Source organism: Oncorhynchus clarkii, unplaced genomic scaffold, assembly GCF_045791955.1.
Source record: "Oncorhynchus clarkii lewisi isolate Uvic-CL-2024 unplaced genomic scaffold, UVic_Ocla_1.0 unplaced_contig_1469_pilon_pilon, whole genome shotgun sequence".
In the NCBI taxonomy this organism is placed as follows: Eukaryota; Metazoa; Chordata; class Actinopteri; order Salmoniformes; family Salmonidae; genus Oncorhynchus; species Oncorhynchus clarkii.
The window spans coordinates 645,739-673,239 of NW_027257951.1; the positions used below are offsets into that span (position 1 = coordinate 645,739).

A 27,501-nucleotide genomic window follows, 5' to 3' on the forward strand; every position below is an offset into this window, starting at 1 on the left:
ATGCTGCTTATGACAGGACAGTTTGACTTTTCACTTAATTACTTAGCGCTGAGTTACAACTGGAAGTTTAACTTGTCGCTCTTTCTTTGAAAGAAACAATTACCGCAGATACAAGTTAACAGTATCTTTGCAATGACACATCCAGAAGCTGTGTGCACGGCTTCCACCTCTCAGCACTGTAGACTTTCTGTTTGGTAAACAAGCGCACTTTAGTGGAAGTTCAGTGACGCTTGTGGAGACTTTAACGTTAGCTATGTGGTTTACAGCTAGCTAGCTCTGGCCTTTCGTCCTTCGGAGTTCAAAGTCAAGCTGTTCCACTCTGATGTTGATGAAAGTCCCGACTGTCTAGCAGAACCAGCGGCAGGAGAGGCCCGGGCGGGTGGAACCACGGATAAAACTCGCCAAAACAGCGAACTCTGTAGGTGGGTCTTCGATGATGAAGACGGGTTGACAGCAGGAGCTAAGGACCAATAACCAGGTATGTACAGCAGACACCAAACAAACATTATAGGGGCAACAGGTAGCGTAGTCTGTGTTGTATTACGTTCACGACTGTCATACAGAAGCCACGTCTATCTATCTATATATCTACAGTATCTATCTATCTAGTTAAATAAATAAAAATGGTCTATCTATCTCAGTCTGACTGTCTAATGAGTCAATGCCAACAGGTAGCGTAGTCTGTGTAGTATTACGTTCACTACTGTCATACAGAAGCCACGTCTATATATCAAAATATCTACATTATCTATCTAGTTAAATAAAAAATCTATCTATCTCAGTCTGACTGCCTAATGAGTCAATGCCAATAGCTAAATGGAGTCTATCAGTCATACCTTTTAGCTGCCTATGTGTCCATCATCATAATTACTTTATTGCGTCTCTCAGTGACATATTCAGTCCTGAATGGAATCCTATTCCCTATAAAGTGCACTGTTATATAAATATTCATACACAGAGCTCATATAAACAAAGACATTCCGTCGCAAGAACACATACACCCAGCCACAAGACTGACCCCCTCTATTGGTCGGATGCTCAGGATAAGGCTCTGCTGTGCACCAATGGGGCTTCTGCTCTGGCTAGAGCAAGGCCCGCCTCCAACCCTCCGACCAGTCAAGAAGACCGAAACGACAAGACTCCACCTACTTTATTCTATGTATAAAAATGAATGTAACCGTTGTATAAGGCCTCTTTTTCACCTGACTCCTTGCCGAGTTATGTGAACTAGGTCCATGCACGTAAAACTGCGGGACAAGATATCTCTGACTCATTAAAACTGTCTTTTGTTACAACTGAAATCCACTCTGTCCAGCGTCCGTGATTTGGTCTCAACTCTCCAGTATTTAAACACTAACAGTAACCGTCTGCAGTGGCTCAGTCTCCCAGCTGATACAGGTAGTTCTCACCGTCTTCTGGGAGTCCTCCTTTAAGCCATTCACAAGGTACACCTTCAACAGATGGCTGTCGGCCTCTTCTCCTGGCCTCAACCCACTGTTTAGACGGAAGAAGGTCTCCAGCCTCATTCGGTAGTCTTCCAGACACTCTTCTTTTGAAAGCAACCCTGGATGGCTGGCCAATCAGACTTTGGAGGATACATGTTCTTTAATTTCCCAAAACAGTGAGTTGAAGCTAGTATGCACCATCTGGTAACCATTGGTGAATTAGATCGTAGTCGCCCTCCACGTCCATCCACTGTGTAACGGATGTGAAACGGCTAGCTTAGTTAGCGTGGGCGCTAAATAGCGTTTCAATCAGTGACGTCACTTGCTCTGAGACCTTGAAGTAGTAGTTCCCCTTGCTCTGCAAGGGCCGCGGCTTTTGTGGAGCGATGGGTAACGATGCTTCGAGGGTGACTGTTGATGTGTGCAGAAGGTCCCTGGTTCGCGCCCGGGTATGGGCGAGGGGACGGTCTAAATTTGTACTGTTACATTGATGCTGTTGACCCGGATTACTGGTTGCTGCGGTCCCACTAACCCCCATATTTCCTCACATAGGCAGGACTTCTTGACACGATGCCTGGCTGCTCTGACCGGGGGATTCCCAAAGCAAGCCAGCACCTTTAGTACACTACATTATCATGAACTTTTAAAACATTTATTTCTAAACATTAACATTCCCTACTCAATTATAATCCCACTCGAACCTTTTCTTCCCATAACTTCCTAAACATTCAACATTTTTAAACATTTTAACATTAGACCATTTCATCATTATAACATGTCATTACCAACATCCTACAGACCCTAAGGCCTTGTCCTTTAACCTCTTGTAACTAGGGGGCACTATTTTAATTTTTGGAAAAATAACGTTCCCAAAGTAAACAGGCTATTTTGTCAGGACAAGATGCTAGAATATGCATATAATTGACAGCTTAGGATAGAAAACACTCTAAAGTTTCCAAAACTGTAAAAATATTGTCTGTGAGTGTAACAGAACTGATATTGCAGGCGAAAGCCGGAGAAAAATCCAATCCGGAAGGGACTCTTATTTAGAAGCTCTGCTTTCTATTGAGCAGTGAATGAGGTATCAACCAGATTCCTTTTTCTATGGCTTCCCTAATTGTTTCAGGCTTTTATTTAGAAAAATGAGCCTGAACGTCAACATTGCGTCAGTGGTCAGCTGAAGTCTCGCAGAGTGTTTGTGCGTAAAGGACAAATGCGGCCATTGTTTCTCTCTTTCCTACTAAGAAGCCACCAGTCCCGGTTGATATATTATCGAATAGATATTTGAAAAACACCTTGAGGATTATAACCAATATTTTCTAGTAATATTTATGTCCGTTGCATTATGTTAATTCGTGTCAATTGATGACAATGCTCCCGGACCCGGGATGGGTAGTACAAGCATCGTACCTTAACCTCTTGATCCTACTTGAGACGCAGACGTCTACACAAGACCACAAGACTGACCCCCTCTATTGGTCGGATGCTCAGGATAAGGCTCTGCTGTGCACCAATGGGGCTTCTGCTCTGGCTAGAGCAAGGCCCGCCTCCAACCCTCCGACCAGTCAAGAAGACCGAAACGACAAGACTCCACCTACTTTATTCTATGTATAAAAATGAATGTAACCGTAGTATAAGGCCTCTTTTTCACCTGGCTCCTTGCCGAGTTATGTGAACTAGGTCCGTGCACGTAAAACTGCGGGACAAGATATCTCTGACTCATTAAAACTGTCTTTTGTTACAACTGAAATCCACTCTGTCCAGCGTCCGTGATTTGGTCTCAACTCTCCAGCATTTAAACACTAACAGTAACCGTCTGCAGTGGCTCAGTCTCCCAGCTGATACAGGTAGTTCTCACCGTCTTCTGGGAGTCCTCCTTTAAGCCATTCACAAGGTACACCTTCAACAGATGGCTGTCGGCCTCTTCTCCTGGCCTCAACCCACTGTTTAGACGGAAGAAGGTCTCCAGCCTCATTCGGTAGTCTTCCAGACACTCTTCTTTTGAAAGCAACCCTGGATGGCTGGCCAATCAGACTTTGGAGGATACATGTCCTTTAATTTCCCAAAACAGTGAGTTGAAGCTAGTATGCACCATCTGGTAACCATTGGTGAATTAGATCGTAGTCGCCCTCCACGTCCATCCACTGTGTAACGGATGTGAAACGGCTAGCTTAGTTAGCGTGGGCGCTAAATAGCGTTTCAATCAGTGACGTCACTTGCTCTGAGACCTTGCTCTGCAAGGGCCGCGGCTTTTGTGGAGCGATGGGTAACGATGCTTCGAGGGTGACTGTTGATGTGTGCAGAAGGTCCCTGGTTCGCGCCCAGGTATGGGCGAGGGGACGGTCTAAAAAGTATACTGTTACAACTGCAGTCCCATTTTCTTCCTGAAGATGTGGTCTACCTCAGCCGTGGATGGTTTATACTGTCTGCAGAGGAGATTTATGTCGGCTACAAACTTCACCACCTTTTTTCTGGTTTATATCAGCTCCTTTGTGATGTCAGCGATTTGCCAGAGTTTTCTGGATCCACACCTCTGGTCTCCAGTCATTGTAGGGGGCATCTCCTGTCGCCCCTGGTCATGGCTGTGGGTTGAGGAACAGCACCGGGGGAGCCTGTCTTCAGTCTTGTTTCGGAAAGGGTTATAGTCTCGTTTTAACATAGTTTGTGAATGTTGTTTGTGTTCAGGCTTTTTTCTGGTTTTCCTCCTTGTCAATGGGGGTGACGAAGTCCGCCGTTTCACTACATTTGGAGGGGTGTGGAGGGGAGATGGGGAGAGAACTCCCATTCAACCTCCTTCTCTTCTTCTTTCTCTGAACTGGAGGGAATCTTCATCTCAGCAGCCTTCTGTGTCAGAGGTATTGGGTACAAGGGTTCTTTGTTGGTCTGACCACCTCTTCTGTGGCTGCAGCTGTTTCTTTTTGAGGGACAACAACTTCGCGGGAGGGTGTTGGTGGTGCCTGTGGTGGTGCCTTGTGGTGGTGCCTGTAGTGGAGCCTGTGGTGGTGCCTTGTGGTGGTGCCTGTAGTGGAGCCTGTGGTGGTGCCTGTGTTGGAGCCTGTAGTGGAGCCTGTGGTGGTGCCTTGTGGTGGTGCCTGTAGTGGAGCCTGTGGTGGTGCAGCCTGTAGTGGAGCCTGTGGTAGAGTGGTCTTATCCGGTGTCCTGTGTGAATTTAAGTATGCTCTCTCTAATTCTCTCTTTCTCTCTCTCGGAGCACCTGAGCCCTAGGACCATGCGTCAGGACTTCCTGGCATGACCTGGCCTTGCCGCTGTTCCAGTTTCAACTGTTCTGCCTGCGGCTATGGAACCCTAAACTGTTCATTTTTACTCTTGAGGTGCTGTCCTGTTGCACCCTCTACAACCACTGTGATCTCCACCCGGCACAGCCAGAAGAGGACTGGCCACCCCCCATAGCCTGGTTCCTCTCTAGGTTACTTCCTAGGTTTTGGCCTTTCTAGGGAGTTTTTCGTAGCCACCGTGCTTCTACACCTGCATTGCTTGCTGTTTGGGGTTTTAGGCTGGGGCTATATAAATAGATTTGATTTGATAGAGGACTGAGGGTCTTCCAAATATTGAAAGTGTGTAAATAGTTACCCATGTTATTTTGTAAATGTAAATATATATATTTTTTTTTCATATATTTTTTTATCAATAATTTTATTTTATTTTTTTCTCCCTTTTTTTTCTCAATTCTTTTGGGGGGGGGTGTGTGTTAGAATACCATTTTGGCATTTTGTATATAGTTATTTGTTTCTAAATGTATACCTTCCCCAATTTGGCCACTTGGGTACATTTGGGCTACTTCTGTGGGACACCTGGGTGACTTCATGATATATGTCATGTAGCAAACTCATTTTGCAAGTTATCATTCTGAAACTTTGCACAAGTACTTTTGCCCTCTTATATTTTTCACTGAAATTGTCCCCATCATCCTATCTGAATGTTTGTTTTATCTTGTTCATTTTAAAGATGATGATACAAAAATAAAAATATTATGTTTTTTTTTTCATTGTTTTATCTAAACCACATCTATTGTGTTATATTCTCCTACATTAAATTCACATGTACATAAACTTTAGAGTGTTTTCTTTCAAATGGTACCAAGAAGATGCATATCCTTGGTTCTGTGCCTGAGCTACAGGCTGTTAGATTTGGGTCTTTGAGTCTTCAGGCGGAAATTGCACGAAGTAGGGGGGGAAGCTTTAAGAGGTTTTAACCACTCAACCCCACCCTACTTTCCCAATTGCAGTCCAGTAATTCCTTGTCATTAACCCCTACAGATATGCCGCTCTGACATTACCACTGAACTAGTCTATAGCTAGGGACTCTGCCTCAGAATCAACAGTAAGGGCCTTACAGTAAAGTGGGCTATCCTCAGAGCCTAATGCCTATGCTGCCTTGCCCTCACTCTATAAACCCAGCACCTCTTCAGGATCATCCAGGCCAGAGTTTCTGCTGCAGAACGTTATGACGGGGTGCCCCTTGTAAACTGGGTTGGTTTAGCCCAGAATCCCCCCTCTTACGACTCCATCATGCATTTCGCTACACCTGCAATAACATCTGCTAAATATGTGTATGTGACCAATACAATTTGATTTTATCTATACCTGTCACGACTTCCACCGAAGGTGGATCCTCCCCCTGTACAGGCGGTGCTCGGCGGTCGTCGTCGCCGGGTCTACTAGCTGCCACCGATCCCTTTTCTTTTTCGTTTAGTTTTGTCTGTCTTGTTGTTCACCTGTGTCTAGTTTAGGTTATTAGTGGGGTATTTAATCTCGCCCTACCCTCTTGGTTTCGTGCGGGATTGTTTGTGTAGCTGTCATTTGTTTGGGTTGCGTTTTGATTTGTTCTGTGGAACAGGTGTTTTTTCTGGACTGCTTTCCTGTTGTTTTGGTGGCTACTGTTGTGGTCCTGTTCCTGTTGTTTTGGTGGCTACTGTTGTGGTCCTGTTCCTGTTGTTTTGGACTTGTAAATAAACGCCCTTTCTTGCAATTCGATCTCTCCTGCGCCTGACTCCACACCCACCTCTCCTAGGGAGAACCTAACAATACCAGCCACTCAGGTCTCCTCAGGTCTCCTCTAGACTAACTAACCAGTTGCAAATAATCCTCAATTATTTAAGTATATTTCAGAAACTGAATGTAAAACGACATGACTCTGATTACACAGGGTTTCAGAACAATGAAGCAAGTTTATTCAAAATCCCAGAAACAGGCATAAAAAGTCCCAGATCAATCAGTCAATCACAAATCAATATCACCAATCAATAATAAGCAACATCAACTGTACATAAAATGGATAGACACCTTTAATGCCCTTAACTATACCCTTTTTTGGGGTGTGACAATAAAATATTTTTTTGTATTTTACAACTTTATGAGAAGCACAGTAATACATAGAAAAACAGGTTCTTACCTTCTACAACTTTATACACTGTTTATTGTCTCCCCCCTCAGTCCCTCAGTTGGCGTCTAAAAACTCTACCAGCTACTTTAACACACTTCTATCAACGAGGTAAACTTAAGTAGACCAGCCTATATTCTCCTTTATCCCCTTGTAGACCAGCCTATATCCCCCTATATCCCCTTGTAGACCAGCCTATATCCCCCTATATCCCCTTGTAGACCAGCCTATATCCTCCAGTAGACTAGCCTATATCCCCCAGTAGACCAGCCTATATCCCTCTATATCCTCTTGTAGACCAGCCTATATCCTCCAGTAGACTAGCCTATATCCCCCAGTAGACCAGCCTATATCCCCTTCTATCCCCTAGTAGACCAGCCTATATCCTCCAGTAGACTAGCCTATATCCCCCAGTAGACCAGCCTATATCCCCCAGTAGTAAATATAAATAATAAAAAAATAATTAAATAATAATTAATAAAAATATAATATAAATAAATAAGATATGAGTATAATAATACAGCAAGAATCTTCTTCCAGCAGGTTCTTCTAGCTAATAGAGAGTTGTACCCTTCTCCAAAATCATGCCTCCTTTATACCCTCCATCTTCCTTTCTGTTAACTCATTGTGGCTAACATCCTCGAAAGATGCGCTCAGTGGTTAACACCTAATGCGGCCATCACTCAAAAGGTGCTCTTTCAGCACCCACTAACCACCATATTTCCTCACATAGGCAGGACTTCTTGACACGATGCCTCCTCTTGGCTGCTCTGACCGGGGGATTCCCAAAGCAAGCCAGCACCTTTAGTACACTCCATTATCATGAACTTTTAAAACATTTATTTCTAAACATTAACATTCCCTACTCAATTATAATCCCACTCGAACCTTTTCTTCCCATAACTTCCTAAACATTCAACATTTTTAAACATTTTAACATTAGACCATTTCATCATTATAACATGTAATTACCAACATCCTACAGACCCTAAGGCCTTGTCCTTTAACCTCTTGTAACTAGGGGGCACTATTTTAATTTTTGGAAAAATAACGTTCCCAAAGTAAACAGGCTATTTTGTCAGGACAAGATGCTAGAATATGCATATAATTGACAGCTTAGGATAGAAAACACTCTAAAGTTTCCAAAACTGTAAAAATATTGTCTGTGAGTATAACAGAACTGATATTGCAGGCGAAAGCCGGAGAAAAATCCAATCCGGAAGGGACTCTTATTTAGAAGCTCTGCTTTCTATTGAGCAGTGAATGAGGTATCAACCAGATTCCTTTTTCTATGGCTTCCCTAATTGTTTCAGGCTTTTATTTAGAAAAATGAGCCTGAACGTCAACATTGCGTCAGTGGTCAGCTGAAGTCTCGCAGAGTGTTTGTGCGTAAAGGACAAATGCGGCCATTGTTTCTCTCTTTCCTACTAAGAAGCCACCAGTCCCGGTTGATATATTATCGAATAGATATTTGAAAAACACCTTGAGGATTATAACCAACATTTTCTAGTAATATTTATGTCCGTTGCATTATGTTAATTAGTGTCAATTGATGACAATGCTCCCGGACCCGGGATGGGTAGTACAAGCATCGTACCTTAACCTCTTGATCCTACTTGAGACGCAGACGTCTCAAGTAGGCACCTGGAAATGCAAATGCGCTACGCTAAATGCTAAATGTACTCGTTAAAACTCAAACGTTCATTAAAACACACATGCAGGGTATTTAATTAAAGCTACACTCGTTGTGAATCTAGCCAACAAGTCAGATTTTTAAAATGCTTTTCGGCAAAAGCATGAGAAGCTATTATCTGATAGCATGCAACACCCCAATATACCTGAAGGGGACGTAAACAAAAGAATTAGCGTAGCCGGCGCTACACAAAAACGCAGAAATAAAATATAAAACATTCATTACCTTTGATGATATTCTTTGTTGGCACTCCTATATGTCCCATAAACATCACAAATTGGTCTTTTTCCCGATTAAATCCGTCCATGTATGCCCAAAATATCCATTTGTATAGCCTGTCTGGTTCAGGAAAAAAGCTCTCTTCCAACACACAACGTCATTTTTAGATATATTATATATATATATTATATATATATATATATATATATATATATATATTATCAAATCGATATTTGAAAAACACCTTGAGGATTGATTATAACCAACGTTTTCTATTAATATTTATGTCCGTTGCGTTATGCTAATTAGTGTCAGTCGATGACAACGATCCCGGACCCGGGATGGGTAGTACCAACAAGTTAAACCTAACCAACACAGTCTACAAGCATCGTACCTTAAAGCAACCAACATTAAAACATTCTGAACCATTTTACTGCATTACTTGAATCACCTTTTAATATCTCCCACTGTATGTTTCAACCTCAGGAGGCTGAAAAAAATTGTCTTGTCACCGAAAACCCTCACTAACTTTTACAGGTGCACAATTGAGAGCATCCTGTCAGGCTGTATCACCGTCTGGTACAGCAACTGCACCGCCTGCAACCGCAGGGCTCTCCAGAGGGTGGTGCGGTCTGCACAACGCATCACCGGGGGCAACTTCCTGCCCTCCAGGACACCTACACCACCCGATGTCACAAGAAGGCAAAAAGGATCATCAAGGACAATAACCACCCGAGCCACTCCCTGTTCACCCTGCTATCATCAAGAAGGTGAGGTCAGTACAGGTGCATCAAAGCTGCGACAGAGAGAAAAACAGCTCCTGTGTCAGGGCCATCAGATTGTTAAACAGCCACCACTAGCACAGAGAGTCTGCTGCCTACCTCCAGACTTGATATCATTGGCCTCTTTAATAAATGGAACAGAAGTCACTTTAATAATGCCACTTTAAGAATGTTTACATATTTCACATTACTCATCTAATATGTATATACTGTATACTGTATCTTTCACTATCTATTTAAAATAATATATTACTATATATTCTTTACTATCGATTGCATCTTAGCCGCTCTGTCACTGCTCATCCATATATTGTATACTTATATATTCTTATCCCATTTGTTTATAAGACTGTGTGTATTAGGTTTTGTGGTGGAATTTGTTAGATATTAGGTTTCGTTGTGGAATTGTTAGATATTACCTGTTAGATACTGATGCACTGTCAGATCTAGAAGCATAAGCATTTCGCTACACTCACAATAACATCTGCTAACCATGTGTATGTGACCAATAACATCTGCTAACCATGTGTATGTAACCAATAACATCTGGTAACCATGTGTATGTGACCAATAACATTTTATTTTGATTTGGACTAAGACCTAACAGCCATCTCTTCCTCTTCCTGGACCAATACCTAATAGCCATCTCTTCCTCTTCCTGGACCAATACCTAATAGCCATCTCTTCCTCTTCCTGGACCAATACCTAACAGCCATCTCTTTCTCTTCCTGGACCAATACCTAACAGCCATATCTTCCTCTTCCTGGACCAAGACCTAACAGCTATCTCTTCCTCTTCCTGGACCAAGACCTAACAGCCATCTCTTCCTCTTCCTGGACCAAGACCTAACAGCCATCTCTTCCTCTTCCTGGACTAAGACCTAACATCCATATCTTCCTCTTCCTCTTCCTGGACGAAGACCTGATGTTTAATCAGATCTCAAACCTCTCGTCTGTCAGGAAAGCGGTTCTGTTCCTGATTCTGTTGTTGAAGAGTCTGTAGAGACAAAAAAAACATTATTATTTTAATGTTATTATTATCCTCTAATAGTTGCCCCCAGCAACATACACACCCATATGATCTCACACACACACATGCTCTGCTCACCGTCACACCCTTACCGTATGGTGTGTATTGAAGTGTTGGTAGAGACCAGTTGGAGTATTCTGTCAGTCAGAGCATCAGTGATGTCATTGTGGCTCAGGCTACAACACACAGAGAGAGAGAGAGAGAGAGAGAGAGAGAGAGAGAGAGAAAGAGAGAAAGAGGGACAGAGCAAGAGAGCGAGAGAGAGACACACAGAGAGAGGGAGAGCCAGGGAGAGAGAGATCGGACATTTATCATGTAGTGATAGACACACAGTCTTGTACAAATAACCTTGTGGGTACATACAATTCAGACCCTAACCCGTACCTTAATTAAAAACCTAAACCTAACCCTAGATCCTAAACCTAACCATAGATCCAAATCCTCTACCTAATTTTAACCCTAATACTAATTCTAACCTTAATCCTAAACCCCCTAGAAATAGCATTTGACCTTGTGGGGACCAACAAAATGTCCCCAGTTGGTCCCCAAAAGTATAGTTAAACACGTCCACACACACACACACACACACACACACACACACACACACACACACACACACACACACACAGTGAAAGCCACTCACTCGAGGACTTGTACTTTATGCAGGTGTGTGATCAGGGGCTGTAGCTGGTGGTCTGTGAGTTGACAGTGGTTGAGGTCCAGTTCTGACAGACCCTCTGAGTGTTCCAGAACCAGGGCCAGAGATCCACAGGCCTTCAGGTCCAGCCTGGTCTCACTGAGGTCCAGCTCCCCATCCAGGGCTCTGCATAGGGACTCTGCGTGCCTCAGCAGCCCCTCTTCAATCCCCTCACACACAAGGTCCAGCAGCTGAAGTAGCAGAGCTTTGCTGGGACTGAGAGGACAAGAAGGAGAGTCAACATTATGACACAGAGTAGGTTTAAAACCTCTTACTTCTACCCCCTCCTTTTTCGAACATTCTGTTAAAAATCGCGCAACTTTTCAGCGTCCTGCTACTCATGCCAGGAATATAGTATATGCATATGATTAGTATGTGTGGATAGAAAACACTCTGAAGTTTCTAAAACTGGTTAAATCACGGCTGTGACTATAACAGATCGTGTGTTTCATTGAAAAACGCAAGAAAAACTGCTCTCTGAAAGCTAAAAATAATTTCCATAAGTCACTTCCACGAGTTGTTAAAAGAGGACAAAATGTAATAACGACCTGCATGCAATTCATACAAATTCCACACGATGTCGCCATTGTCGTCATTTTCAATTGAATTAATTGTTGGAAAATCCATCTATCTGGCATCCGTTTCTTCCAGTCTTCACCCGGATGTTGTTAATGTAGACATTGGCAGTCATTGATTTGCAAACGAGGAGCTATTGAATAGACATCGCCCTGTAATCATTTTGATAGATTATAAACGTTTACTAATACCTAAAGTTGGATTACAAAAGGATTTCGAAGTGTTTTGTGAAAGTTTATCGTCAACTTTTTTTAATTTTAAAAAATTACGCAGCGTTTAAAAACGATGTTTTTTTCTGAATGACACAGCTTCCATACAAAGCTATTTTGGGTATATATGGACCAATTTAAACGAAAAAAAGACCCAATAGTGATGTTTATGGGGCATATAGGAGTGCCAAGAAAGAAGCTCGTCAAAGGTAATGAATGTTTTATATTTTTTTTCTGCGTTTTGTGCTGCGTCGGATAAACAGAGTCTTTGTTTACGTCGCATTCAGGCATTTTCAGGTGGTGCATGCTATCAGATAATACTTTCTCATGCTTTCGCCGAAAAGCATTTTAAAAATCTGACTTGCTGGCTAGGTTCACAACGAGTGTAGCTTTAATTCAATACCCTGCTTGTGAATTTTGATCAAGGTTTGAGTTGTAACGAGTACATTTAGCATTTAGCGTAGCGCATTTGCATTTCCAGGTGTCTACTTGAGACATCTGCGTCTCAAGTAGAATCAAGAAGTTAACTCCTACTGATAAATTAGTTGGTCAAATGTTTGCCTTTGCGTGTCTAACCTCAGCTTGACAATATGCAGGATGGGAAGCAGCTCCCTCAGTGCTCTGTCCTCCACCTCACAGTCTCTTAGGATGAGCTGGACCTGGTTCTGAACCAGCGGGGTGCCGTGTTGGTTCTGCTTCAGAACAGAGTTGATGGCCTTGCAATGGTCAGTGGTCAGACACAGAGCCTTCTCCTGGTCCTGAACTGACAGGTCCACAGAGGCGGAGCAGGAGAAGTCCAGCCTGAAGTGCAGAGACCTGAGCAGCCATACTGCTGTTGGTAGTGATGATGGTCCCCCCTGCTGGAACTGAGAGGCAGCACAGCACTGGAGGAAACTCAGCAGTAACCTCCTGTCAACACTACAGAGAGAGAGACTTATTTACACAACACCACACATTAAAGCACTGATAAAGACAATACAACTCTGTTAGTCTGGTCAACTCCCAGGCGAATGCCTTCAATTCCACCCCTAGCTGAGGTAAACCTCTTCGGGCTAGGGGGCAGTATACGGAAGTTTGGAGAGCTGGCGTGCCCAAAGTAAGATTCCTGTTTCTCAGACTCAGAAGCTAGGATATGCATACAATTGGTGGATTTGGATAAAAAACACTCTACAGTTTCCAAAACTGTTAAAATAATGTCTGTGGGAACTGATATGGCGAAAATCTGAAGAAAATCCGACCAGAAAAAATTAACATTAAATCACAGGCTTTTATTTTGTAAAGCTTTAGAAATCTCCTATGTCCGTCCACCAATTGATATAGCTTTCACTAATTGTCAACTGTCATTATTCAAGGTTTTGAGGCTATTATTTTGAAAAATGAATAGGAATTTTGACTTACAGTGTGATGACTGTAAGGGTCACATCAGTGGTTTTGTGCACAATGGAGGATCCGCGCTAATTTGGCGTTCATATTGAACACAGTCCTTTTGTCACGACTTCCACCGAAGAACCTCTCCTTGTTCGGGCGCCGTTTGGCGGTCGATGTCACCGGCTTACTAGCCATCTCTGCTCCATTTTTCTATTATCCATTTGTTTTGTCTTTTTCCCTGCACACCTGGTTTACATTCCCAATCACACTGATCCAACATCTTGGTGCCATATCCGCTGCGCCTCGACCAACGCAACCGGCGTTACCTCCTGGATCCAGTTCCAGTGGCATGCATCTCTCCCTTCCCAGGGAGTATGATGGGACGGCAGACCGGTGCCAGGGGTTCATATTACAACTGGACCTGTACCTGGCCACCATTCACCCAGCTCCCTCGGGAAGTACTCGTCTCATGTCTCTCGGGGAGAGCTCTGGAGTGTGGGGAGTCGCGGCGTTGGACCACTTCGAAGAGCGGCTTCGACCTGAGACGGAGCCCTGGAATTCCAGACCTTAGCTGCCGGAGCAGGATGGAACGACAGGGCCCTTATCGACCATTACCGATGCAGCCTGCGCGAGGACGTCAGACGAGAGTTGGCCTGCAGGGATGCCACCATCACCTTTGACCAACTGGTGGATCTGTCCATCCGGTTGGATAACCTGCTGGACACCCACGGACGTCCAGAGAGGGCTCTGTTGGTTCCATCTTTCCAACACCACCGCTTCGGTGGAACTGGGAGGGGCTGCGCGTAGGGAGGCTGGAGGAGCTGGAGGAGGGGCCTTCACGTGCACCATCTGTGGCCGCAGAGGTGCCGGGTTGGTCCCTTTGGGAGTCGAGGCAGCAGGCAGGGCACTTTGGCGTCACCCCAGGTGAGTCTGCACCACTCTCATCCAGAGTCCTCTGTTAACCAACTGTTTGATTTCCTGATTTTTTTTGCCGCTCGTCAATTCAGGCACGGCTGGGAATTTTATCAGCACTCGCCATTATTATTGTTATTCCTGTGGTTAGACCTGTCCCAGTACACGCTCTGGATAGTCGATCATTGGAGTCCGGGCAGATCAGGGAAGCTACTAGCTACTATCTCCCTGGCCTAGGTGACGCAGGGAAGGCACGAGGAGAGAATCAGTCTCTTTCTCATTGACTCTCCTGTGTTTCCTGTGGTACTGGGCAATCCCTGGATAGCTCGTCATGACCCCATCATTTCATGGCAACAGAGGGCTTCACAGGGTGGTCGCGAGAGTGATCGGGGAGGTGTGTAGTGGTTTCCGTTGGTGCTACCACAGTGGAAAGTCCAGATCAGATCTCCACTGTGCGCATTCCCCCCGAATATGCCGATTTGGCTCTCGCCTTCTGTAAAGAGATGGCGACTCAATTACCACTCCATCGACGGGGCGATTGTGCGATAGATCTCCTGGTAGACGCTGCTCTTCCCAGGAGTCCCATGTATCCGCAAGCGGAGACGGTGGTTATGGAGACACACAGAACAAGTATTTGATACACTGACAATTTTGTTTTCCTACTTACAAAGCGTGTGATTTTTAAGTAATTCATTTTCATTTTATTGCATGACATAAGTATTTGATACATCAGAAAAGCAGAACTTAATATTTGGTACAGAAACCTTTGTTTGCAATTACAGATATCATATGTTTCCTGTAGTTCTTGACCAGGTTTGCACACATTATACCAGGGATTTTGGCCCACTCCTCCATACAGACCTTCCCCAGATCCTTCAGGTTTCGGGGCTGTCGCTGGGCAATATGGACTTTCAGCTCCCTCCAAAGATTTTCTATTGGGTTCAGGTCTGGCGACTGGCTAGGCCACTCCAGGAACTTGAAATGCTTCTTACGGAGCCACTCCTTAGTTGCCCTGGCTGTGTGTTTCAGGTCGTTGTCATGCTGGAAGACCCAGCCACGACCCATCTTCAATGCTCTTACTGAGGGAAGGAGGTTGCTGGCCAAGATCTCGCAATACATGGCCCCATCCATCCTCCCCACAATACGGTGCAGTCGTCCTGTCCCCTTTGCAGAAAAGCATCCCCAAAGAATGATGTTTCCACCTCCATGCTTCACGGTTGAGATGGTGTTCTTGGGATTCTACTCATCCTTCTTCTTCCTCCACACACGGCGAGTGGAGTTTAGACCAAAAAGCTCTATTCTTGTCTCATCAGACCACATGACCTTCTCCCATTCCTCCTCTGGATCATCCAGATGGTCATTGGCAAACTTCAGACGGGCCTGGACATGCACTGGCTTGAGCAAGGTGACCTTGCGTGCGCTGCAGGATTTCAACCGATGACGGCGTAGTGTGTTACTAATGGTTTTCTTTGAGAACGTGGTCCCAGCTCTCTTCAGGTCATTGACCAGGTCCTGCCGTGTAGTTCTGGGCTGATCCCTCACCCTCATCCCTCACTCATGATCATTGATACCCCACGAGGTGAGATCTTGCATGGAGCCCAAGACCGAGGGTGATTGACCGTCATCTTGAACTTCTTCAATTTTCTAATAATTGCGCCAACAGTTGTTGCCTTCTCACCAAGCTGCTTGCCTACTGTCCTGTAGCCCATCCCAGCCTTGTGCAGGTCTATAATTTTATCCCTGATGTCCTTACACAGCTCTCTGGTCTTGGCCATTGAGGAGAAGTTGGAGTCTGTTTGATTGAGTGTGTGGACAGGTGTCTTTTATGCAGGTAACGAGTTCAAACAGGTTCAGTTAATACAGGTAATGAGTGGAGAACAGGAGGGTTTCTTAAAGATAAACTAACAGGTCTGTGAGAGCTGGAATTCTTACTAGTTGGTGATCAAATACTTATGAATACTTATCAATACTTATGTCATGCAATAAAATGCAAATTCATTATTTAAAAATCATACAATGTGATTTTCTGGATTTTTGTTTTAGATTCCGTCTCTCACAGTTGAAGTGTACTTATGATAAAGATTACAGACCTCTACATGCTTTGTAAGTAGGAAAATCTATAAAATCGGCAGTGTATCAACTACTTGTTCTCTCCACTGTACATATTCTTTCGAGATTAGAAAGTTTGTCAGATCTGTTACAACCTGTAATTGTAAAAATATGTATGTATCTGAATCCCTGCGTCTGGTATATTTGGTCCCCCACTTCACCCTTCTCCTCCAGTTTATGGATGGAGGTCTGCGTCCGTGCATTGATTATCGAGGTCTCAAAATCACTGTGAGATACAGTTACAGTTACCATGGCGATTGAGTCAATGCACGGGGCGCACTTTTTCACTAAACTGGATCTCAGGAGCGTGTACAACCTGGTGCGTATCCAGGAGGGAGACGAGTGGAAGACGGCATTTAGTACCACCTCAGGGCATTATGGGTACCTCGTCATGCCGTATGGGTTGATGACTGCTCCATCAGTCTTCAAATCCTTTGTAGACGAGACAGGGACCTGCACAGGCAGGGTGTAGTGGTGTATATCGATGACATTCTAAAATACTCCGCTACACGTGCCAAGCATGTGTCCTTGGTGTGCAGGGTACTTGGACGACCATTGGAGCATGACCTGTCTGTCAAGGCTGAGAAATGCCTGTTCTTTCAGCAAGCAGTCTACTTCCTAAGGGACCGCATTTCAACCGTGCGTAATTAGCCGACTCCCAACACGGTAAAGGAGGTGCATCGATGTTTAGTGTTTGCCAATTACTACTGGAGATTTATCCAGGATTTTGGCCAGGTGGCTGCTCCCATTACCTCACTACCGAAGGGGGGTCATGTACGGCTGCAGTGTTCGGTTGAGGCGGACAGAGCTTTTGGGCAACTACGGGCTCTGTTTACCTCGGCTTCCATGCTGGCCCATCCGGATCCCTCTTTGGAGTTCATAGTGGAGATCAACGCGTCTGAGCCTGGGATAGGAGGAGTGCTCTCTCAGCATTCGGGCATGCCATCGAAGCTCTGCCCCTGTGCTTTCTTCTCGAAGAAGCTCAGCCCGGCGGAGCGAAACTATGATGTGGGGGACCCGGAGTTGTGTGCTGTAGTTAAAGCTTTGAAGGCATGGAGACATTGGCTTGAGGGGGCTAAACACCCTTTCCTCATCTGGACTGACCACCGCAACCTGGAGTACATCCGGGCAGCGAGGAGACTGAATCCTCATCAGGCAAGGTGGGCCATGTTCTTTACCCTGTCCTACAGACCAGGTTCCCAGAATGTTAAGGCAGACGCACTGTCCCGACTGTATGACGCAGAGGAGCGGTCCATAAATCAGACTCCCATACTCCAGGCTTCCTGCTTGGTTGTGCCGGTCATCTGGGAGCTGGACGTGGACATTGAGCAGGCATTGCGTACAGAGCCCGCTCCCCCCCAGTGTCCCGTCGGGCGTCTGTACGTTCCGTCTGCTGTCCGGGACCAGTTGATCTGGGCCCACAAGTCACCCATCTCTGGTCATCCGGGGATCGGTCGGATGGTGCGCTGTCTAACTGGGAAGTACTGGTGGCCCACCTTGGCAAAGGATGTGAGGGTTTTTGTTTCCTGCTGCTTGGCAGTGTAAGGCTCCTACACTTCGCCCAGTGTAAGGCTCCTAGACACCTGCCCAGAGGTAAGCTACATCCCTTACCCATTCCACAACAGCCTTGGTCACATCTGTGGATTTTTTGACGGATCTTCCTCCCTCACAGGGAACCACCATGATCCTGGTCGTTGTGGATCGTTTCTCTAAGTCCTGTCATCTCCTCCCTCTGCCCGGGATACCTACGGCTCTACAGACTGTGGAGGCCCTGTTTACAAACGTCTTCCGGCACTACGGGTGCCTGAGGATATAACGTCTGATCGAGGTCCCCAGTTCACTTCGAGAGTCTGGAGGGCGTTCATGGAACGTCTGGGGGTCTCGATTAGTCTCACCTCAGGTTTTCACCCTGAGAGTAATGGGCAGGTGGAAAGAGTGAACCAGGATGTGGGCAGGTTCATGCGGTCCTATTGCCAGGACCGGTCAGGGGGAGTGGGTGGCGTTTGTGCCCTGGGCAGAGATGGCGCAGAACTCGCTCCGCCACTCCTCCACTAACCTCTCCCCCTTTCAATGTGTATTGGGGTACCAGCCGGTTCTGGCACCGTGGCATCAGAGTCAGACCGAGGCTCCCGAGGTGGACGATTGGTTCAGACGAGCAGAGGAGACAGGGGAAGCCGCCCATGGTCACGTCACCGCAGTGAGGCCCCGGTGGTCACACCGTGGGACCGGGTCTGGCTCTTGACCCGAAATCTGCCCCTCCGCCTGCCCTGCCGGAAGCTGGGTCCGCGGTTTGTGGGGCCATTTAAAGTCCTTAGGAGTGTGAACGTGGTTTGTTATAGGTTACATCTTCCCCCCGATTACTGTATTAACCCCTCGTTCCATGTGTCTCTCCTCAGGCCGGTGGTGGCTGGCCCGCTCCAGGAGTTTGAGGTGTGGGAGGTTCCTCCACCCCATCTGGACATCCATGGGCCTCCGGCGTACTCTGTCCGTTCTATCCTGGATTCGAGGCGTCGGGTGAGGGGCCTTTAGTACCTCGTGGAGTGGGAGGGGTCCAGAGGAGAGGTGCTGGGTGCTGGTGGCAGATGTGTTGGACCCTGAACTTCTACGGGAGATCCATCGTCATCGGCCGGATCTCCCTGCGCCTCGCCCTCCGGGTTATCCCCGAGGCCGGTGTGAGCGTGCCGCTGGAGTCACGCGTCAAGGGCCACCAAAGTCAACTCCTCTCCTTGTTCAGGCAGCGTTCGGCGTCAACGTCATCGGCTTTCGCCGCTCCATTTTTTTATTATCCATTTGTTTTGTCTTTTTCCCTGCACACCTGGTTTACATTCCCAATCACACTGTATTTATTCCTCTATTTTATGTCATTGTGTGTGATTGCTTTATGTAGTGCTTGTTGCACGTTCATTCTGGTGCACGTCGGGTTTTTGTGCCCATATTTTGATTTATATTAAACTGCTAATTGCTGCTAACTGACTTCACTGCCACCAGTTAGAGCATCCGCTACACCTTTCCGTATGAAATATGATAATTTATTTACATTTTAGACAACCTGAGGGTGATATAGACACGTTGTTTGACTTGTTTCAACTAAGTTTGCTGGTAGCTTTTTTTTAGAACTTCTTTGTCTGCAATTTTTCAACGAGAGAAACCGGTTGATTACTGAGTTAAGCGCGCCAGCTAAACTAAACTTCTTTTTTTGGATATAAAGAAGGACGTTATATCGAACAAAAGGACCATTTGTGATGTTTCTGGGAATCGTATGATTGCAACCAGCGGAAGATCTTCAAAGGTAAGTGATACATTTTATCGCTATTTCTGACTTTCGCGGCGGCTCTGCTTGTATTGATTTTGTGTGTCGTCAGAATCTTCGCTGTAAAGCCTATTTGAAATCTGACACAGCGGCTGGATTAACAAGAAGTGTATATTTTAAATGATGTAAGACACATGTCACGAAGGTTTAAAATTATGAAGTTAAGTGTTTTTTTGAATTTCGCACTCCGCAATTTACAGGATGTTGTCAAATCGATCCCGTTAACGGGATTCTAGCCGTAGGGGATCCCTAAGAGGTTTTAAGGTTAGTACGTTACACTAAGGTTAGGTTTAGAGGTGAAATTAGAGGTTAAATCAAATCAGGAAGTGGAAAGCCTCATAGTTATATCCATTCTAGCAGGGTCAAAGAGTGCCAACTAAACCTGAGTTGGGAGACTCTGTCCAGAAGAGGCAGGATGCTCTCTATCTCCCCCGGTGGTATGGAGGTCCACAGCAGGTTGACTTTGACTTGGTGGCTGTGCTGCAGGGTAAAACACAGAGCGGTACAGTCCACTCTGTCCAGCTCTCTGCTGTTCAGGTTGATCCAATGGTCTGAAGAACTCAACAAACTGGACACACATTCACTGGCTCTGTCATAGATCTGTCTGATGGTGGACTTTACAAAGCTGGAACTGGACCTGAACAAACATGGAGAAAGGATTGTTGTGGTTATGTCAAGGTTTTATAAAGGATAACTCACATAGTAACAACTGACTGGATAGAACATTAATAATTAAAGACTATAAATATTGAATCAAGATCTCCTTGAATAAAACCCTAATGATATTACAGAGGAAAACTCAGAACAACATGTCACTGGATAGAAAGTTATTTTATTATTTCTAGAAAGTCTGAACAGAGAAAGAAGTTCAACCACCTCTTGAGAGTAACCCTTCCCAGAAAGGGGAGAAGATCTGAGATGTTCTTCTCTAGAAGCCTGTTCTTCCTGAGGTCCACAGTGATGTTGTGGGTTGAATGCTGCAGCAGAGAGAGAAGCACTTCCCAGTCCATCCTGCAGGAGGTCAGGTCTCCACCAACCTTCTCTAGGAACCACTGAGTCAACTCCTTGTCCTGAGCTTCATACACAACTACAGTCAGCTGCTGCAAAGTTTCTGAGTTTAGTCTAGGAGGTTGGAACATACAGGCTGTCAGAAATATGAAGAAAAACACATGAATGAAGTTACTATTTCTACTTTTAAAAAAATATCAACTTCAGACTGACCTAAGAGAGAGAGGTCCCTGGTGACACAGCAGTGCAATGAGAGAGTGACCCTGGATCCAGAGGTCAGTCAGGTCCAGACACTGAACCTTCCAGAGTCTCAGAAGGGACACCACATTACTCAGAGCCCTGGATAACACTCTCTCTGGTGTCTGGCTGCTCTTTAGGACCAAGGAGAGTTCTGGGACAGTCAGTGAAGTAGCACCTCTCTCTATCCTCATAACCAGTCTGGACAGTTTCACTGCCACACCCACATTCAGCCTGGAATGAAAAGACAAAACGCAAGTCACTTGAAACAGACAAACCAGACATTTAGGAAAAAGTGTGATCCAAAAGTTTTGGGACAGTGACACATTAGTTGTTGTTTTGACTCTGTACTTTGAATGAGGTTAAAGTGAAACGTGAATAATGATGAGTGAGAAAGTTTTAAAAAAAGTTAGAGGCACCAATATCATAGCATGCTAACCTCTCACCATTACAATAACATGGAGGGGTTAGTATTTTATATCATACCCCCAAGACATGCTAACCTCTCACCATTACAATAACAGGGAGGTGTTAGCATTTTATATCATACCCCCCAAGACATGCTAACCTCTCACTATTACAATAACAGGGGAGGAGTTAGCATTTTATATCATACCCCCAAGACATGCTAACCTCTCACCATTACAATAACAGGGAGGTGTTAGCATTTTATATCATACCCCCCAAGACATGCTAACCTCTCACCATTACAATAACAGGGAGGTGTTAGCATTTTATATCATACCCCCCAAGACATGCTAACCTCTCACCATTACAATAACAGGGAGGTGTTAGCATTTAATATACCATTTAATATACCAAGACATGCTAACCAATCACCATAGCATTTGCATTTCTTTGGAGGTTATGATATTTATGTCTCTGTAATTTTCTCACTCATCATTATTCAGGACTGTCTGTAACCATGGTAGCATCTACATTAATGTAGAAGTGTTCAGAAACATCATCTATTCTTATTTACAATAGAAGTGACTCCAAAATGAGACAATACATTATTTACCATTCCTTTCTGTTGGGCACAAAATAAACTGAAACCAAAACAAACAGCAAATGTATCCAACCGGTTTGTAGATTCAAAGATCAAATACTAAATGTTTGATTACTTTAATACACATAGCCAAATACTTTTGGTTCACTAAAACGGGTGGACTAAACAGTTCACCTGACACACCCATCTGTTTCGCCTCCCAGGAAAGTTCCCGACGGTTCCGTTACCGAGTTCCTACCGAGAGTATCCAAAGTCTGCCGATTCATCTCTTCTTCCCGAGCTGATGCAACTAGGCAGGGCCAGCCGAACGGCGATACATACATACGAAGAGTCAGAGAACTTACTCACAACCCTTTTCATGCTGTGGGGGAACCAGTCGAAATCTCTCCAGATACTCATCGACTCTGGGGCCGATGAGAGTTTTATGGACGCTACCCTGGTGTCTGAGCTGAACATCCCCACTCAACCCCTCTCCATTCCCATGGATGTTAGAGCCCTTGGTGGGCACTCTATAGGCCGGGTCACTCATAATACTCATCAACCTACGGGAACCACAACGATACAATCCAATTCCTGCTAATTAAGTCTCCTCAGGTTCCCGTGGTATTGGGAATATATTGGCTCCATCGACACAATCAAATAAAATTTCAAAAATCAAATCAAATGTATTTATATAGCCCTTCTTACATCAGCTGATATCTCAAAGTGCTGTACAGAAACCTAGCCTAAAACCCCAAACAGCAAGCAATGCAGGTGTAGAAGCACGGTGGTTAGGAAAAACTCCCTAGAAAGGCCAAACCCTAGGAAGAAACCTAGAGAGGAACCAGCCTATGAGGGTTGGCCAGTCCTCTTCTGGCTGTGCCGGGTGGAGATTATAACAGAACATGGCAAGATGTTAAAATGTTCATAAATGACCAGCATGGTCAAATAATAATAATCACAGTAGTTGTTGAGGTTGCAGCCAGTCAGCACTTCAGGAGTAACTGTCAGTTGGCTTTTAATAGGCGATCATTACGAGTATCTCTACCGCTCCTGCTGTCTCTAGAGAGTTGAAAACAGCAGGTCTGGGACAGGTAGCACGTCCTGTAAACAGGTCAGGGTTCCATAGCCACAGACAGTTTAAACTGGAGCAGCAGCACGGCCAGGTAAGGAGTCATCATGCCAGGTAGTCCTGAGGCATGGTCTTAGGGCTCAGGTCCTCCAAGAGAGAAAGAAAAAGAGAGAGAAAGAAAGACAGAATTAGAGAGAGCATACTTAAATTCACACAGGACACTGGATAAGGCAGGAGAAGTACTCCAGATATAACAAACTGACCCTAGCCCCCCGACACAAACTACTGCAGCATAAATATTGGAGGTTGAGACAGGAGGGGTCAGGAGACACTGTGGCCCCATCCGATGATACCCCCGGACAGGGCCAAACAGGAAGGATATAACCCCACACAGTTTTCCAAAGCACAGCCCCCACACCACTAGAGGGATATCTTCAACCACCAACTTACCATCCTGAGGCAAGGCCGAGAATAGCCCACAAAGATCTCAGCCATGGCACAACCCAAGGGGAGGGACGCCAACCCAGACAGGAAGATCACGTCATTGACTCAACCCACTCAAGTGACGCACCCCTCCTAGGGACGGCATGAAAGAGCACCAGTAAGCCAGTGACTCAGCCCCTGTAATAGGGTTAGAGGCAGAGAATCCCAGTGGAGAGAGGGTATCCGGCCAGGCAGAGTCGGCAAGTTGCTCCAGAGCCTTTCCGTTCACCTTCACACTCCTGGGCCAGACTACACTCAATCATATGACTCACTGAAGAGATGAGTCTTCAGTAAAGACATAAAGGTTGAGACCGAGTTTGCGTCTCTCACATGGGTAGGCAGACCATTCCATAAAAATGGAGCTCTATAGGAGAAAGCCCTGCCTCCAGCTGTTTGCTTAGAAATTATAGGGACAATTTGGAGGCCTGCGTCTTGTGACCGTAGTGTACGTGTAGGTATGTACGGCAGGACCAAATTGGAAAGATAGGTAGGAGCAAGCCCATGTAATGCTTTATAGGTTAGCAGTAAAACCTTGAAATCAGCCTTTGCCTTAACAGGAAGCCAGTGTAGGGAGGCTAGCACTGGAGAAATATGATCAAATATTTTGGTTCTAGTCAGGATTCTAGCAGCCGTATTTAGCACTAACTGAAGTTTATTTAGTGCTTTATCCGGGTAGCCGAAAAGTAGAGCATTGCAGTAGTCTAACCTAGAAGTAACAAAAGCATGGATGAATTTTTCTGCATCATTTTTGGACAGAAAGTTTCTGATTTTTGCAATGTTACATAGATGGAAAAAAGCTGTCCTTGAAACAGTCTTGATATGTTCGTCAAAAGAGAGATCAGGGTCCAGAGTAACGCCGAGGTCCTTCACAGTTTTATTTGAGACGACTGCACAACCATCAAGTTTAATTGTCAGATTCAACAGAAGTTCTCTTTGTTTCTTGGGAACTAGAACAAGCATCTCTGTTTTGTCCAAGTTTAAAACCTCTTACTTCTACCCCCTCCTTTTTCGAACATTCTGTTAAAAATCGCGCAACTTTTCAGCGTCCTGCTACTCATGCCAGGAATATAGTATATGCATATGATTAGTATGTGTGGATAGAAAACACTCTGAAGTTTCTAAAACTGGTTAAATCACGGCTGTGACTATAACAGATCGTGTGTTTCATTGAAAAACGCAAGAAAAACTGCTCTCTGAAAGCTAAAAATAAATTCCATAAGTCACTTCCATGAGTTGTTAAAAGAGGACAAAATTTAATATCGACCTTCATGCAATTCATACAAATTCCACACGATGTCGCCATTGTCGTCATTTTCAATTGAATTATTTGTTGGAAAATCCATCTATCTGGCTTCCGTTTCTTCCAGTCTTCACCCGGATGTTGTTAATGTGGACATTGGCAGCCATTGATTTGCAAACGAGGAGCTATTGAATATACATCGCCCTGTAATCATTTTGATAGATTATAAACGTTTACTAATACCTAAAGTTGGATTACAAAAGGATTTCGAAGTGTTTTGTGAAAGTTTATCGTCGACTTTTTTAATTTTAAAAAATTACGCAGCGTTTAAAAACGATGTTTTTTTCTGAATGACACAGCTTCCATACAAAGCTATTTTGGGTATATATGGACCGATTTAAACGAAAAAAAGACCCAATAGTGATGTTTATGGGGCATATAGGAGTGCCAAGAAAGAAGCTCGTCAAAGGTAATGAATGTTTTATATTTTATTTCTGCGTTTTGTGCTGCGTCGGATAAGCAGAGTCTTTGTTTACGTCGCATTCAGGCATTTTCAGGTGGTGCATGCTATCAGATAATACCTTCTCATGCTTTCGCCGAAAAGCATTTTAAAAATCTGACTTGTTGGCTAGGTTCACAACGAGTGTAGCTTTAATTCAATACCCTGCTTGTGAATTTTGATCAAGGTTTGAGTTGTAACGAGTACATTTAGCATTTAGCGTAGCGCATTTGCATTTCCAGGTGTCTACTTGAGACATCTGCGTCTCAAGTATAGTCAAGAAGTTAAAAGTAGAACGTTTGCAGCCATCCACTTCCTTATGTCTGAAACATAGGCTTCTAGCGAGGGCAATTTTGGGGCTTCACCATGTTTCATTGAAATGTACAGCTGTGTGTCATCCGCATAGCAGTGAAAGTTAACATTATGTTTTCGAATGACATCCCCAAGAGTTAAAATATATAGTGAAAACAATAGTGGTCCTAAAACGGAACCTTGATGAACACCGAAATGTACAGTTGATTTGTCAGAGGACAAACCATTCACAGAGACAAACTGATATCTTTCCGACAGATAAGATCTAAACCAGGGCAGAACTTGTCCGTGTAGACCAATCTGCGTTTCCAATCTCTCCAAAAGAATGTGGTGATCGATGGTATCAAAAGCAGCACTAAGGTCTAGGAGCACGACGACAGATGCAGAGCAGATGCAGAGCCTCGGTCTGATGCCATTAAAAGGTAATTTGCCACCTCCAGTGCAGTCTCAGTGCTATGATGGGGTCTAAAACCAGACTGAAGCATTTCGTATACATTGTTTGTCTTCAGGAAGGCAGTGAGTTGCTGCGCAACAGCCTTTTCTAACATTAATGAGAGGAATGGAAGATTCGATATAGGCCGATAGTTTTTTATATTTTCTGGGTCAAGGTTTTTTTTTTTTCAAGAGAGGCTCTATTACTGCCACTTTTAGTGAGTTTGGTACACATCCGGTGGATAGAGAGCCGTTTATTATGTTCAACATAGGAGGGCCACGCACAGGAAGCAGCTCTTTCAATAGTTTAGTTGGAATAGGGTCCAGTATGCAGCTTGAAGGTTTAGAGGCCATGATAATTTTCATCATTGTGTCAAGAGATATAGTACTAAAACACTTAAGTGTCTCTCTTGATCCTAGGTCCTGGCAGAGTTGTGCAGACTCAGGACAACTGAGCTTTGGAGGAATACGTAGAGTTAAAGAGGAGTCCGTAATTTGCTTTCTATTAATCATGATCTTTTCCTCAAAGAAGTTCATGAATTTATCACTGCTGAAGTGAAAGCCATCCTCACTCTCTTGGAGAACGCTGCTTTGTGACGGTAGCAAAAATACATTGAGCAACAGTGAGGGCTCTTCGATACTGCACGATGCTGTCTTTCCAAGCTAGTCGGAAGACTTCCAGTTTGATGTGGCGCCATTTCTGTTCAAATTTTCTGGAAGCTTGCTTCAGAGCTCGGGTATTTTCTGTATACCAGGGAGCTAGTTTCTTATGACAAATGTTTTTAGGAGTGCAACTGCATCTAGGGTATTGCGCAAGGTTAAATTGAGTTCCTCAGTTAGGTGGTTAACTGATTTTTGTCCTCTGACGTCCTTGGGTAGGCAGAGGGAGTCTGGAAGGGCATCAAGCAATCTTTGTGTTGTCTGAGAGTTTATGACACGACTTTTGATGCTCCTTGGTTGGGGTCTGAGCAGATTATTTGTTGCTATTGCAAACATAATAAAATGGTAGTCCGATAGTCCAGGATTATGAGGAAAAACATTAAGATCCACAGCATTTATTCCATTGGACAAAACTAGGTCCAGAGTATGACTGTGACAATGAGTAGGTCCAGAGACATGTTGGACAAAACCCACTGAGTCGATGATGGAAAGCCTTTTGGAGTGGGTCTGTGGACTTTTCCATGTGAATATTAAAATCACCAACAATTAGAATATTTTCTGCTATGACTACAAGGTCCGATAGGAATTCATGGAACTCAGTGAGGAACGCTGTATATGGCCCAGGAGGCCTGTAAACAGAGGCTACAAAAAGTGATTGCGTAGATTTCATGACTAGTAGCTCAAAAGACGAAAACGTCATTGTTTTTGTTGTAAATTGAAATTTGCTATCGTAAATGTTAGCAACACCTCCGACATTGCGGGATGCACGGGGGATATGATAACTAGTGTAACCAGGAGGTGAGGCCTCATTTAACACAGTA

The 27,501-nt window shown here is 44.6% G+C and overlaps 1 protein-coding gene across 1 annotated transcript in view; it reads right to left on the minus strand.

Moving 5' to 3' along the window:
- Positions 1-9,034: 9,034 nt before the first annotated feature.
- LOC139394226 (uncharacterized) overlaps positions 9,035-27,501 on the minus strand; it is a 30,845-nt gene continuing 12,378 nt past the window's right edge. The window contains exons 5-11 of the mRNA XM_071142249.1: positions 20,971-21,228; positions 20,626-20,871; positions 20,132-20,386; positions 12,627-12,968; positions 11,212-11,481; positions 10,661-10,744; positions 9,035-10,535 (exon numbers count right to left, since the gene is read on the minus strand). Of these exons, the coding sequence (XP_070998350.1) occupies positions 10,472-10,535; positions 10,661-10,744; positions 11,212-11,481; positions 12,627-12,968; positions 20,132-20,386; positions 20,626-20,871; positions 20,971-21,228 (1,519 nt within the window). The 3' untranslated portion in view covers positions 9,035-10,471. The remainder of the gene's footprint in view (positions 10,536-10,660; positions 10,745-11,211; positions 11,482-12,626; positions 12,969-20,131; positions 20,387-20,625; positions 20,872-20,970; positions 21,229-27,501) is intronic.